This window comes from Onychomys torridus, chromosome 16, assembly GCF_903995425.1.
Source record: "Onychomys torridus chromosome 16, mOncTor1.1, whole genome shotgun sequence".
In the NCBI taxonomy this organism is placed as follows: Eukaryota; Metazoa; Chordata; class Mammalia; order Rodentia; family Cricetidae; genus Onychomys; species Onychomys torridus.
The window spans coordinates 11,668,360-11,684,698 of NC_050458.1; the positions used below are offsets into that span (position 1 = coordinate 11,668,360).

General features: G+C 39.1%; 1 protein-coding gene across 1 annotated transcript in view; it reads left to right on the top strand.

Annotated features, from left to right (window-relative positions):
• Positions 1-7,971, top strand: part of Pkhd1l1 (PKHD1 like 1) — a 158,587-nt gene extending 150,616 nt beyond the window's left edge. The window contains exons 74-78 of the mRNA XM_036207672.1: positions 1,849-2,000; positions 3,114-3,260; positions 3,576-3,729; positions 4,685-4,948; positions 7,922-7,971. Coding sequence (XP_036063565.1) covers positions 1,849-2,000; positions 3,114-3,260; positions 3,576-3,729; positions 4,685-4,948; positions 7,922-7,932 — 728 coding nt within the window. The 3' untranslated portion in view covers positions 7,933-7,971. The remainder of the gene's footprint in view (positions 1-1,848; positions 2,001-3,113; positions 3,261-3,575; positions 3,730-4,684; positions 4,949-7,921) is intronic.
• Positions 7,972-16,339: the final 8,368 nt, after the last annotated feature.

The following is a 16,339-nucleotide window of genomic DNA, read 5'->3' on the forward strand; positions in this document are numbered from 1 at the left end:
ACACCAAGCTTTCTAGTTTATCCTTAATGGGAGAAATGAAGTGATTTGAGTCCTGAAGGCATGACTTGTGATGTGGAATATGGTGGATCTTTTAAGCTGTAGGATCTTAATAACACCCTGGTTACAGTGGTTTTCTAAAAATCACTGACTACAGTGCATGAAATAAAGTAGAAAATGGCAAGCCAATTTAAAATCTATTTTAATAACCACTAATTTAGGCTAGGGTTTTGGTAGTAAGGACAAATAAAGCTGAAAACTAGTGTATGATTAAATATGGATTGGTAGGTAAGTGGAGAAGAAATCAAGAAAAAGTATCAGAGTCTATCAAAAGGAATATGGAGGTGTCAATTCATAAGGTAGGAATTCTTGTGGAGGTGGTAGGTTTAAGAGGAAATCCCAGGTCTGCCATGAAAGGAAGAGAGAATGGAAAGTACATACAGACTTGAAAATTGCCAGAAGTCCAAAGAAGGTAACAGGTTGATAGGAACCTGATAACTTTAGCAAGTTATTAATGCACATACTAATAGTGGGTAGATGCTTATTATACTTAAGTTCTAAAAATATTCTATTTTAAATAAGTAATGTGTGGTTACAGAAAAGGCTGACAATACTTCACTTAACAAAGAATGACATGAGAAAGTTTAGTTTAAACCAGGAGACACAGGCTTTCACTGTTCTTTCAGGTGTGTGTGTGTGTGTGTGTGTGTGTGTGTGTGTGTGTGTGTGTGTTCTTCTCTACCTTTGTCTTTTTCTTTCTTAAATTCTATCTTATAACATTTTCTTGAGTTCTTCATTTCCCCCAATTTATTAATATGACTGTCATATTCTTTTCAGGTACCAAAGTGTTAGTAGTCTATAATGTGGTGAGCCACAAGAATATATTATAAAGATTCAGATGTGTATTAAAGCTATACTTTGACTGGCTAAGGGTCTGTCAAAAGGCAAGCCATTTATTATGAATATTTGGTGTTATCCAGCCTTTAATATTTCAGCTGTCTTCTGCTATGAAATTCTGGCATACCCAGACTAATTGGCAAACAGTTCAGCTCCTCAGATCTGCTGAACTTCCAGGTAACTACTTCCCTGCTGGAGCCAGTACTTAGATAAGGTCACATAGGCAAAGACAAGCTGGCTGGAGAAGCATAGCTTTGTTTCTTATGCTAATGAAGCTCCGACCATCCTCTTGTCTTGAGGCCGTGGCTCTTCAGAGCAACTGACTGAGAACAAAAGAGGTTTTTACATATTAAGGTGGAAGGTAGAGCAACATTCCTGAGAAGGCAGTGGCCTGGGGAAGGACTGACAGGCGTTTTTCTGTAGAGCAGACAGAATGGCATCACCAGGGAGAAGAGAAGAACACAGAGGTAATGTAGATAATGGTAAAGCAGAAAGCTTGAGCCAGCAGTAGAGAGCAGCAGAGATGGAGAATGGAGAAACAGAGGATGAAGATGAGGCTGGAATCGTAAGAGCTTAGTCGTTAGCAGGACTATGAGAGGGAACCGGATGGACTGAAGCTATGTAGACAGGATTTTACCCCAGAGAAATAAAGTAGACGGATAAGGAGCTTGGTGCATCTAGAGTTATTCCTGCCCTGAATGCCTGATGGAGCTGTAGTTGTATTGATAGAATTTTGTCCTAGAGGAATAAAGTTAACAGACATAAGAGTGTAGTATACGTACATTTTTTTCTCTCAGAAAAAATTTCATTGGATGTAGCAAAATTCCCGGGACCCCTGGGTAATTCATACTATGATGTGATGAAGTATGCAAACAAAATGAAAGCCAAAACTTATGCATATTCCCACAATTCCATATTCTTGTAGTCCAGATGTCCTAATGCTTTTCCCTATAGGTCAGATGCAAGTGTCTGAACTACGGGACATTTCTGACTCTCTTGGACGAGCTGTCATCTTAGGCAAAATTAGTACTACCCTTGGATTCAATATCTCTTCCATGTCTATTACCAGTCCGACTCCACAGCCGACTGATTCTGGCTGGGTTAAGGTAAGAACACACATCTAGAATAAGAATGTATTTTATCTTTTAAAAATGGTGTTGCTTTGTAAAAGGAAATTAAGACCCTCTTTATATTTCAAAACAGAAACCTAGATAGCATGTCTTTCTAATTTATTTTGGGGGGGGTAACTAAAATGATAATAAAGTTTAAAAAAATATGTAAGGCTGAGGATTTGAATGTGGGTACTCACAGTGCTTACAGTGCAAGCATGTGTCTTAGTTGGGGGTTTCAATTGCTGTGATAAAACACCATGACCAAAAACAACTTGGGGAAAAAGAAATTTATTTCAGCTTACAGTGATAGTCCGTCATGAAGGGGAGTCAGGACAGGAACTCAAGGCAAAAATCTGGAGGCAGAAACTGACACAGAGGCTGTGGAGGAATGCTGCTTCCTTATACAACTCAAGGTCACCACTCAGGGTTGGCACTACCCACAGTGGGCTGAGTCCTCTTGCATCAAACATTAATCAGGAAAATGCTTGACAGACTTCTTCTAGGCCCATGGTATTGAGGCATTTTCTCAATTGAGATCCCCTCCTCCCAAATGACTCTATCTTGTATCAAGTTGACAGAAACTAACAAACACACATAAGGACCTGAATTTTGAATTCCCATCATTCACATTTAAAGGTAGCCAGGCATGCCTGTGGCCCAGTACTGGTCTGGGTGAGGGAACGGGAGTAGATTATTACGATTTGCTGACCAGGCTTAGAAACAGCTAGTTCCAGGTTTATTGAGACCCAGTTCCAAGCATGTAACGTGGGAAGTGACAGAGAATGACACCCTACATCCTCCTCTGGCCTTCATAGGTAGGTGCATGTATCTGCAGGAATACACACACACACACACACACACACACACACACACACACACTGAACATGATCATATTTTCTAAAACTTAGTTTTTACCATGCACCTTGCTTTGGATATTTTTAACATTGTATCATAGCTTTGATCAAGAGGGAAATTTATAACAATGCCAATCTTGCATGTCTTAATTTACTGTTTTAAATGAACTGAATACTGCACTTGGCTTAGCTGAGTTGGCTGTGAAATGCAGTTTGTCCTGGAAAAATCACTTCCTTGCTCTGTCCACCCCAGGTGACTGCCCAGCCAGTTGAAAGATCTGTATTTCCTGTTCACTACCTGGCTGTTGTGTCTTCCCTCTCAGTGGTGGCTCAGCCGGTGGCAGCACAGCCAGGACAGCCATTTCTTCAGCAGCCCTCAGTAAAGGCCGTAGATCCTGAGGTGAGTCCTGACTCCCGTCATCGTCCTCCTAGAGTGAATAGCTTTGGCTGTAATTCTGGAAGGGAGCCACTTCTCAGGCAGCCTGAATGTGAGAGTTAAAACTAATACCTGTAGATAGCCTCTTCTGTTTACTGTTTCCAAAATGTTTCTTTGAAATGAATGTGCTTTTCTGTTCATGTTCAGGATCTTTTTTGGAGAGGTTAAGATATTCTGTAGATTTTTAATTTGTAATAGACATATAAAAATTAGTAGATCTTTTTTGAAGATCTAGGACAGGGCATTTGTTATAATTCTCCACTGTTCTTTTTTCTTGAGGGTAACTGTGTATCAGTTGGAATTACATCACTTACTTTGAAGGCTATCCTAAAAGACTCCAATAACAACCAAGTTGGTGGCCTTAGTGGAAATACAACAATTCCATTTAGCAACTGTTGGGCCAACTATACAGACCTCACTCCTCACAGAACAGGTGAGTAGAACATATTAGGTCCTCATACATCTCCGCAGTAAAGAGCTGTGCATTTTCTTTGAATGGACAAAATATTCTATAATGCGTTGGTCAATAAACTGTAGAAATCAAAATTCTATATTATGCCTTTTTCTGAATATAGTTTGCGCCCCCTTATAAAATACATTTAATATACAAAAAAATTAAAATAATGATTAGAGAAATTTAAAGATAACTGGAGATCATACACTAAAAAAATAATCATGACTTGTACTCTCTTCTTGTCTGTTATTGCTCCAAATTTTCTCTCTAAATGTGTTACATTTATAATTTAAAAATTAATATATGCATTTTTCATTTAAGGAAAGGTAGACATGTAGTAATTTAACAATATATGCAAGGATTCAGTGCTGAACTAGGAATTTACTTGTAGACTTTCTGCAAACTAATAAAAAAAAAGAGAGAGAAAATATGTACAGATGAGGATTTGTGGAGCCTTGAGTCGATAAACCGGTTACTGTGGAGAATCGAAAGTGTTCTAGTGGATTTCCAGCTGCTATGATAAACACCACAGCCACAGGCAGCTTAGGGAAGGAAAAGGTTCATTTCAGCTACACATCCAGAGTAGCCCATCACTCAGGAAAGTCCAGGCAGGAACTCCAAGCAGGAACCCGGCACAGAAACCCTGGGGACAACTGCTCACTGGTTTACCATGTGGCTTGCTGTGGTAGCTTTTGACACACCCCAGATCTACCTGCCTAGGGACAATACTGTTCCCATGCCTGTGGCTAGTTGCAGGCTGAACTTCTGAGAACTTCTTTATCCCTCTGTGTACTCAAACTACGTCATCTGACTCCATTTACAAAAAATACTTCATTAGAAACTAGTTACGATTTTGAAGCCACTAAAAGATGAATGGGAACTGACTGAAAAGAAGCAGAGGAGTCAACTACTACGATGATTTTTCTCCTCCTAGGAAAAAATTATAAAATTGAATTTATCCTGGATAATACTGTCCGGGTAGAATCGAGAGCCTTCAGCCTGTCAGCACAGACCCTCCCTGGTGGGGGCGGAAGTAGCGGCAGCAGCAGTGGCAGTAGTAGCAGCAGTGGCCACAGCAAAGCATCCGCTGTGGGTGCTCCTGTCCAGATACTGACTGTAGTAACAGGCTGTCTCGTAGGAAGACTGTTGCTCTTGGAAGTATTTATGGCTGCCGTTTCCATCTTGAACCCAACCACAGGTAAGTACACTTCATTTTGTATGGAACCTATGTCTCCAGGTTTGCAGGGGCCAGCAAGTGTTTCCTAATCAAAAGCTGTTTGCGCAGCAGTTGTGTCTGGCACCACTGGGGACGCAAAGAGAAATGTAAGTTCAATGGCAGACAAGATAACTATGGAAATGATACCGCCATTATGTGTAGAATACAAGAATGTGGGGGTGGAGACGTGTGGATAATCTCAGAACTCTTCAGGTGTTACAAAAGGCAGACACAGCTTGAAATGCTTATGCAACTAACTAGCTAAGAAGCCCAGAAGTGGTCTGGTTTCTGTCACAGCATAGTCAAGGACTCTGGTGATGCTTCTCCACTTCTTGGTTTTATTCTTTTAGGGGAAACTCCACTTCCCGGCTGACTCCTCTTCCAAGTCTTTGTGGTAAATGTCCCCATACACTTAGGCTTATGTTATCCAACCCAGTGGCCAACACAATTCACAGATACCTCCTCAACAGATCCAGCAGCCCAATACCACAGCCCAATCATTGACCTGGGTTGGGGCACATGCTCATCACTGAACGAGTAACTGTGGCCACAGGGCTCTAATTGGTGCAGCTTGAGCAGCATCAGGTATAACCTGCTGAAAATAATGTTAGGATGTGGCCAGCATATAGTGAATTTGAAGAGGTTAAAAGAAGGAGAGGCCTGTCTGAGCTAGAATGATTCTAAATGGTGGTCTGTATTACTCTATGAGTAGCATGTGAAGCCTGGGAGTGTTGCATAAAATGTCTACAATTTGGAGAAAGAAGGAAAAGCAGTAGCCAAGAAAGATGTAGGAGCAGGAAAAGGCATGCCTTCAACAAAATGCCGTCAGCACTGAGTCCTCATGTACTCCTTCCACACAGGCCTCATCTCAGGAATGACAGCATGCTCGCTCTCCTGACCCCTCCAGTTCGTGCTACTCAGACTCCACATCCATCATCAACTCTTCACCATCCTCTCCTTCCACACAGGCCTCATCTCAGGAATGACAGCATGCTTTCCTGACCCCTCCAGTTCATACTTCTCAGACTCCACATCCACCACCAGCTCTTCACCATATTCATCAGACTATAATGTCTCACATCTGTTTAACATCTCCTTGCTATATAATCTTCCCTTCATCCACTGTATTAGTCTCCAAAACCTTTGCTCATGCATTCATTCACTTTTACCCTCCAAACTGTTATTAGATTTCACTTTTTGAAGCACAGGAACATAGGGTGATAACAGTAACTACCAGGTGTCACTGTACACAAAATGTCATCATGACCAAAGACTAAGAACCAGTTTTAAGGACCACCTTCCTGTTATTCTCAATTCCAGGGCTGGCTACTATAGCTCAGTGGTAGGCTTATTAGCATGTGCAAGGCCTTGAATTCAACCTCAGCACTGAAAATAAACAACACATAAATTAATTCATTCTTCCAACTCCACATGCCCCCTCCATCTAGACTATGTTCATCTACTTGTCAACTTTACCTACCTCTTTCAGCATTTTTCTGGGTTTGGCTCAAAACCCACTTTCTCTAGTTTACTTTCCTTCTCCCCATTCTGTGAAACATTTCCCTCTTTCCTTGGTCTCTTCATTCATATAATTACCATAGGCTGTTATATACTTGTATTGAATTTGCATTCAAAATATATTTTTCATTAAACTTCGAGCACCTAGAAAAGCATATTCTTTATGAATTATATATACTGAAAGTGCAGTGGAGTTGATTTTAACTCTCCAAAGGAGAATAACCCTCACCTCTGACTTAGAACTGTTAATTGGGCAGGGTCTGACCAAGAAAAGTGTAAAGTGCTTGAAAGCTTGGCAGATATTAATCCGTTTATGATTTATTTAAAAGACAAGAACTTCTGGCCTGGGGAAGATGAATGAAATGAAAGCATCACATAACAAACAATATGACTGAAAAAGTATTTGAAGTAGGGCAATCATTTAGACTACTCAAGTACTCAAATAAAAAAATCCCCAATTGGAATTAAACTAGGTGTAAAGAAGGCCAGGATGAGAGAGGTCACCATGTTGCTGGTTCTAGGAGTAATAATAACAGCAAAGGAGGCTAAAATCAACAGCTGGGACATGGGGAAGAGCTGAGTGGCTCACCTAGTGGCCGAGATTAGCATGCAGCTGGGAAAGGAGAATCAAGGTTCTGGAGACCCACTATTGTCTTCTCACTGTGAGAGAGAGGGAGGAGAAGGAAGTAGGGCTTGAAGCTGAGGGCCAATAGGTGTATAGATAAATAACCAACACACAAGTTGCATGAGTCAGCTTTATGTCTGATGTTGTGTCTCCAGAATTTTAATAAAAGAACAGATTGTTTTTCAAAATTGTTTAATAGTACAATGAATACTACCTACAAGGCCATTGACTAAATGGTAAGTAGTGCTGAGTGTATGCTAGTGCAGTTTGTGACTGATAAATAACTGGCTTGACTTTTAATTATTGTCCATAGTCATTCTGACTTTCCCTCACAATTTGATAGTTTGCCAGTTAACAACATGCTGTTTTCAAATCAATAGTAAATTGTATAATTATCCAGTCATGTCCAGGACTTTTTCCAAATGCAAAAATCTATCAATGGCTTCTGCTTTGCTATTAATATTTGTAATGAAGGTAAAAAATTCAATTCCCACAATGCATTGAAACACTGTTTTTATGACTTTTCATTGTGATTTAATCACCATGCTCTGCCAAATAAAATTGCAAGCTTACCTACAAAGACCATAAAAAACTGTATATGAATTGTAACTCCATATACATTTCCACCAAAAAAAATTATTATCAATGGTAGTGTATAAAATTTGCAAATTTTGAGATTATTTTATATGTTACTTTTGCCTTGTTAGGCAAATTATGAAATATATTCAAAGTTAAAATTAATGACACATACGTTTAAATGTACCGTATGTTATTACTCCTCTTTTAAAAAATGTATTATTGTTATTCTACAGCAAGTAACTAGAGTGCCTACTGAAGAACAGGCTGAAAAAAGAACTGGAAGAACTGCTGTTTATCAGCCATTTTGCTGTACAACAAGAAAAGCCTACAGCATTTTCAAGGAAATATGCAAAAATACTTTTGTATTTTTATAATTCTTGACATGTAATCCTTATATTTAATCAAAAAGTTCAAGTTTCTTCAAAATACAAGTTCCTGTTGATTCCTTATACTTCTATGTTCTTATTTCATGAAAAGTTACAAGAATCTCACATTTGGAAGCAGATACTCCATCTCCAAGTACCATCAAAGTACCATTAAGGAGTTGAAGGAGCCAAGCATAGTGGCTTATGCCTCTAAATCTAGTGTTGAGGAGTCAGAGGCAGAAATGTCACAGTGACTCCAAGGCAAGCTAGGCCACATGGTGAGACAGTCACAAAAACAAAACAGGCAAACAAAAGCCAAACAAAACAAACAAAAACCAACCTTTTCTCGTGTTCTGTGCCCTTCACAAAGCTCCAGTTTCCAAATTGAACTTTTTGGCAGTCTTGGTGGCAAGACTGTTCTGCACCTTACTCAGGCTGAAAGCTTTCCTTTCAGATCTGCAAGTATTCTAGGAATCCCAAAAGAAAGAAGAGTTTTCTTGGTGTCCCTAAAATTGGCCATTGGGACATGTGCAAATTTAGTTTCCATTTAGCCCTCATTACCATTCAGAACTGTTTCTACTGAGCATGTGTTCTGACTCCAGAGATCAACAGAATCAAAAACAAAACAACAAAGAACACAATAAAAAACCCACCTTATTTTACAAGATGACGAATTAGAGAATGCAGAAAGCCACAGATTAATAAAGTTACCCAAAAGTTTTCAGACTATTAAAATATAATTTTTACTCAAAAAATTTTGAAAGGAATGATTAACTTGGCTGAATGCCCACTAAAGGCATGGCAGTCATTTTTGTGGCAGGCACAGATGGAGCTCAAAATGAATTTGGGTTAATTGATAAAATTCTATGAAACCCATGCATTGTCTCCTGCATACCATCTCCCAGTATATTCACCTTTGATCACTGTTAGGCATCTGTGCAAGTGAAAGGGAAGAGAGACAAGGCTGGGGGACAGAGGCAGCCTTCTGCCAATACACCTGAGGAATTTTTGTTGTTGTTGTTCTGTTAGTCACAGGACACACCTTTAGCCAGATATGAAAACATAAATTTTGGCTACGACAAAGTACAGAGAGAGATACCACACAAATATGTAACATGTTTCAAAGTAAGTTGCCTAAAAGCATAAATAGAAGATTTTTTTTTTTCCGGGAGCAGATCTTTGGAGATGGCTGTGCTTAGAAGCCACATTTCAAAACAGAGGGGATAGTGAAACCAGCTTCTAATTCCAAGCCAAGAGGGCAAGGTATGCAATGGAGGAGTTTGTGGCTCAAGAATTTGATCAGAAAGCCAGTAGCAATCTTTTGTAGCAAATGGCAAAACTTGTACAGTATAGCATCTTCCTGATGCAATGGGCTGAGCTATGAACTTGTGTGTGTGTGTGTGTGTGTGTGTGTGTGTGTGTGTGTGTGTGTGTGTGTGTGTGTGTGTGTGTGTGTGAAAGAGAGAGGGTGGGGGGGAGCAGCGAGAGTCTAACAATGAGAAAAGCGTTGTCTAGGAGGGAGGATGACTGGAAAAGGAAGCACGGAGGGCCCAATAAATGACTAGAAGCAATAGAAGACGTTCAAGCCAACAGCTGGAATAGAACAAAGTCATAACTTTATGGGAACTGCAGGTAAGAGGTCCTTGACAGGAGGTTTGGAGAAGATGTATGAAAGCCCTGTGACAAACACTTGCTGTGTCAAGGGATAATGCTGATGCTTGGTCTTCCATCACTGGGTAACTGAGCACTTTCATACCCACTTCAGTCATTTCCTGATGAAATGACGTCTGGTCCTGATGGGGTTGAGGAGGCGGGACACACCTCTAGTCTGTGCTGAGACTTAAAGTCAGGCTTTCTAAGGCAACTCCCTTTTTCTTTCCATCTCATGATACTTCATTTCTGTTAGAAAATTAAATCCCAAGATGTGTAATTTACTGTCTCCAGAACAAATTAGTGTTCTGGAAGAGATACATGCATTGTAAATGCCACAAAATTCGCACCATATATAGATTTTTTTCTACCTAAGTTTGAGTTTCATCCACTGGAAGTTTTTGTCAGTTTTTTTTTTCTGTAGACAGTTAATCAAAAGATTTTATAATACATTACTTGGCAGTAAAAGAGATTTCTAAAAGCTTTCTTCTTTGCTACAGACTTGTTAAAAGCTATTAATTTAACTGTTCAAAGCTTTTGGCTATTTTTAAAGAACTTTCTAGAACTATCATACTAAATTCCCATAATAGATAAAGGAAAAATCACAGTGTAATCACTACTTTTTTATATTTCCCCAGTTTTTAGGAATCCAAAAGCAATATCTCTTCATAATGTCTTCATTCATATAAGAGCCCCCTTTTTTCTTTTGAATTCCTTTCTTTGAAATCATTTTTCTCTGGCATTTTTGCACTAGAAATAGAAATTTCTTTTTGTATTTTTAACATTTTATTATCAATGTGTATATAGAAAAATTAGATAACATAATTTTGCATTTTTCTCTTCAAATGATTTAGAAGAATATCATGTTTTTTATCATTATTAAGAAATTTTCTACTCATTTTACATACTAACCACAGATCCCCCCTCTTCCTGCCCCCTACAGCCTTCCCCCCAGTTCTCCCCACATCCCACCTCCTCCAAGTCAAGGTCTCCCATGGGGAGTCAGTAGAACCTGGTACATTCAGTTGAGTCAGGTCCAAGCCCCTCCACTGCACCAAAGCTGCACAAGGTGTCACACCTTAGGCACCAGGCTCCCAAAAGCCCACTCATTCATCAGGGATGGATCCTGAACCGCCTGCCTGGAGGACCTCAAACAGTTCAAGCTAAACAATTGTCCCACATATCCAGAAGGCCTAGTCCAGTCCCATGGGAGCTCCATAGCTATTGATCCACAGTTCATGAGTTTCCACTAGTTTGGCTAGTTGTCTCTGTACTTTTTCCCACCGTGATCTTGATGTCCCTTGATTATAGAATCCCTCCTCTCTCTCACTGATTAGACTCCTGGAACTCAGCCTAGCACCCAGCCATGGATCTCTGCATCTGTTTCCATCAGTAACTGGATGAAGGTTCTATGATGACAGTTAGTATATTCACTAATCTAGTTACCAGAGTAGACCAGTTCAGGCACCCTCTCAACTAATGCTAGTAGTCTAAGATGGGGTCATCCTTGTGGATTCCAGGGATCTTCCCTAGCACCCTGTTTCTCCCTGTTCCCATTATGTCTCCATATATCATGGTATCTCTCTCTTGACTCTCCCACTCTGTCCTTGTTCCAGCTTGAACCTCCCATTTCCTTATGTTCTCATCCCCCCATTACCCTCCTCACCCCCAGTTTGCTCATGTAGATCTCATCTATTTCTCCTTCACGGGGCTATCAATGTGTCCCTCTTAGGATCCTCCTTGTTAGCAAGTTTCTCTGGAGCTGTGGGTTGTAGTCTGGTTACCCTCTGCTTTACATCTAGTATCCACTTATGAGTGAGTGCATACCATGTTTGTCCTTCTGAGTTTGGGTTACCTCACTCAGGATGATATTTTCTAGTTTCATCCATTTGCCTGCAAATTTCATGATATCATTATTTTTTACTGCTGAGTAGTAGTCCATTGTGTATATGTGCCACATTTTCTTTATCCATTCTTTGGTTGAGGGGCATCTAGGTTGCTTCCAGGTTCTGGCTTTTATAAATAATACTGTTGTGAACATAGTTGAGCATGTGTCTTTGTAGTATGATTGAATCCTGTATAATAAAGCAAACTCTGGAGGCATCACCATCCCTGACCTCAATCTCTACTATAAAGCTACAGTAATAAAAACAGCTTGGTACTGGCATAAAAACCAACACATGGACCAATGGAATTGAATTGAAGGCCCTGACATTAATCCACATGCCTATGAACATGATTTTTGACAAAGAAGCCAAAACAGTGCCATGGGAAAAAGAAAGCATCTTCAACAAATGGTGCTGCATTACTGGATGGCAATGTGCAGAAGATTGCAAATAGATCCATATCTGTCACCATGCATGAAACTCAAGTCCAAGTGGATCAAATCCAGTTACATTGAACCTGATAGAAGAGAAAGTAGGAAGTAGTCTTGAATGCATTGGCACAGGAGACCTCTTCCTAATATAACACCAGTAGCACAGACACTGAGAGCAACAATTAATAAATGGGACCTCCTGAAACTGAGAAGCTTTTGCAGGGCAAAGTACGTGGTCAATAAGACAAAATGACAGCCTACAGAATAAGAAAAGACCTCACCAACCCCACATCTGACAGAGGGATGATCTCCAAAATATATAAAGAACTCAAAAAGCTAGACTTCAAAATACTGAACAATCCAATTAAAAAATGGGTTACAGAGCTTAACAGAGAATTCTCAATAGAAAGAATCTCAAATGGTTGAAAGATATTTAAGAAATTGCTCAACATCCTTAGTCATCAGGGAAATGAAAATCAAAACAACTCTGAGATACCATCTTACACATGTCAGAATGGCTAAGATCAAAAACACTGAAGATCACATATGTTGGAGAGGATGTGGAGCAAGGGGAACACTCTTCCACTGTTGGTGGGAATGCAAACTTGTACAGACACTGTGGAAATCAGTATGGCGGTTTCTCAGAAAATTGACAATAAGTCTTCTTCAAGACCCAGCTATACCACTCTTGGGCATATACCCAAGGAATGCTCAATCTTACCAAAACTTCCTATCTCTTCCCTCATCACATTTCATACCTTCCAATTATATTCTTTAATTGGGTTGTAAGGTTTCCAAGGGTTTTTCATAATTCTCCATTTTGGTCACCCTCCCTTCCATCCTCTTTGTTTCTCACATCTCATCCCCTCCCTGTTTTAACCTTTCTGCCCCCAGAATCCCCCTCTTAATTTTTGTTTCACCTATACTCTATTCCATTTGTTTTAATGCACCAAAACAAATGGCCCCTTTCTATTCTCCTAGCTTCCAAATGTAGTCCAAATTAAACATAGAAAACAAAAGATTTAAAAAACCGGGATAACTATACAAGGATGAACATGCAACATTTGTCTCTCTGAGCCATGCTATATAATTTTTTTTCCAGTAATTATCTTTGATGGCTAATTTTCTGTCAACTTGACACAGGCTAGAGTAATCAGAGAGGAGGTAACGTCAATTAAGAAAACGCCTACAGCTGGGCGGTGGTGGCGCATGCCTTTAATCCCAGCACTTGGGAGGCAGAACCGGGTGGATCTCTGTGAGTTTGAGGCCAGCCTGGTCTACAGAGCAAGATCCAGGAGAGGCACCAAAACTACACAGAGAAACCTTGTCTTGAAAAACCAAAAAAGAAAAAGGAAAAAGAAAAGAAAACACCTACATAAGACTGGACTGGAGGCAAGCTTGTAGAGCATTTTCTTAATTAGTGATTGATGTGAGAGATACTAGTCCATTGTGGGCAGGGCCACCCCTGGGCTGATGGTCTTGGGTTCCATAAGAAAATAGACTGAGAAAGCCAGGGAAAGCAAACTAGTAAGCACCCCTCCATGGCCTCTGTATCAGCTCCTGCTTCTAGGTTCCTGCTCTGTTTGAGTTCTTCTCCTGACTTCCTTCAGTGATAGACTATGGATGTGGAAGCATAGCCAAATAAACCCTTTCTTCTGCCAGCTTGCTTTTGGGCATGTTGTTTCATCATAGCAATAGTAACCCAAACTAAGACATTATCCATACCATCCAAATCAGAAAAACCTATACTTGATTTGACTCATTCTGTGGTTGGTCAGGGGACTCTTCTCTGCAAGGTCCAGACTCATCAGTGGGCATTTTCATCTCATTCATGTGGGCCCCATATACCAAGAATATCCAATTTCTCAATGAAAGAAACACTACCATTTATTTCTTGTGATTTCTCTCTAGACAATAATTACATAAATTTTTTAATATCAAAAGAAAATACCTACCAGAGGACATGGAGTGTCTGGATGCTTGTACCCCATTTATAGGACCTAATAATATTAAGTAGTTCAGTTATTATGAATTAATTATTGAATCCCTATGGAAAAACTGCAGTGCCAGGAATATTATTTGCCCATGAATACTGACTTTATTTGACAAGTTCCCTTAGTTTGAGGGTCATGTGAGGATTTGGCACACAGTGCTTCTTTCAGTATAGAAGAAATCTCTAAGTAAATTAACTAATAGAGAGGATAATGAAAATTTTCTTGCATTGTATATTTTTCAGATAAAAATACTTCCAAAATATTACAGAAACTGCACTTCATCCTGACTTACAGTCCTAATGTTTTAAATAACATTGTATAAAATTCACACTCAGTAACAGCAAATAGTGATGGTTGCTATGGCGATGGCATCTGTGCCTATGAGCAGAGAAAATAATCCCTTTTGGGCAAGGAATTTATGAGTGTAACCAGCCACATGTCAAGAGCATTTTCACTGTTTTTTTTTTTTTTTTTTTACCTTTAGAGAGAGAGAGAGAGAGAGAGAGAGAGAGAGAGAGAGAGAACATCTTTGACAAGAATTGCTAATATTATATTTTCAAGAGCCAGAGGTGGGTGGCCAGAAGGAGATCCAAAACAACAGCTAGAAATAAATTCTGACTTTAAATAGCAACTATTAAAACAAAGCCTCCCAAATAGATTTGAACTGATAGACAAGGGTAACTGAATCTTTTTATTTTAAACAGTAAAGTTCAAATCATGAAGAAGGCTGCATCTAGAACCTATTTATAATAAGCACATAGTATGAGCTGGCTTACAGGGTGCAAAAAGAAACCCTTAAAAGACATTATAGGATGCTTACTTGTGATGAAATGATGGAGTACAGGCAGCATGGATTGAATTTGGCATGGATAATGTTGTGAGTAGTAGCTACAGTCTGAGGAGCCAAGAGGAGAGTAACTGTGCTTCAGTTCCCATCTCTGCACTTCCACTCTGGCATTTAACAAAGGGCCAATATTAATTTCAAGTTGCATCTTCAACTCTTAATGATCCTGTTCCTTTTCTTTTTAAATAATATGCTACTGGCAAATACATCCATTGCTAATGATGGAAGAATCCTCCTCTGTTTTCCTTGGAGGCAGCAGTTCCGGTAGTGAGCTCAAAATTTTACAGGATGAGAAGACTGTAAAACTTTCACCAATTTTTACTGCTGCTTCCAACACATTTCTGCTTATATTATGACATTTAGTTTGCAAAATAAAAGGTTTTATTAACCTAATATTGCAGATATAAAAACTGAGGCTTAAAATTTTTGAAGGTCACAGCTGTCATGGCCAGCTTGCTGTATGTAGCTGAAGGGTTGAGTCTCTCACTGTAAGTTCACACTGTTGTCAAGTTTGTGACCCACATACAAGACAAATCATATTAGTATTTCATATTGTTGTATAACAACACAACATTTGCATTCCAAGATGATAAAAGGCCTTGGGTCTCCACATCATATTCAGATCAGATTACTTAAACCACAGAATAACAGATAAATGTAGAATAAGTCAAGTGGTGTTATGTCACCAAACCATAAGCCTAGACACAGAGTGAGAACTTATCTACTGTGGAATAATCCTTCTGTATGCTGCAAATATGTATTACTCTCATTGGTTAATAAAAAAGCTGATTGACCTATGGCAAAGCAGAATAAGCCAAACTGAAAATGCTAGGGTGAAGAAGGGCAGAGTCAGAGAGACCCAGGCCAGCTGCCCAGGAAGCAAGACATGCTAGAGGACAGGTAAAGTCATGAGCCATGTGGCAATACATAGACTAATATAGACTAATAGAAATGGGTTAATTTAAATGTAAGAGCTAGTCAGTAATAAGCCTTAGCTATTGATCAGGCATTTGTAATTAACATAAGCCTCTGTGTGTTTATTTGGGACCACGCAGTCAGGAGAGGAAAACTCTGTTTATACTTTTCCCTCTTTTCACTTTAATTTATTTCTAGTAGAAAGAAAATTAAACTAAACATGTTATTTTTCTAAATTTCTATCCAGGCACCTTCTAAAGAAACTTGGCTAACTCAAATAATTGCTCTTAGATCATAGGTCTTCTTGTTTTAAGCAATAGGTTACTCTTGGTTGTTATATAATGTTAGAAACTATGTAATTACTTCATGGAAAGTTATGTTTCACTTAATAGCACTGAAGGTTTTTTTTTTTCTAAAGATGCTTTAGACTGTTCAATTTGTTTATTAAATCATTAACCCTAATTAATAAACAGTGGTTTTAGATATTTAAAAATATTTAAATTTCCAGAATATTGACTTTTATTATTTTGAAAGCAAGTAAAAGTCTATAGTTGCCAGACCAATAA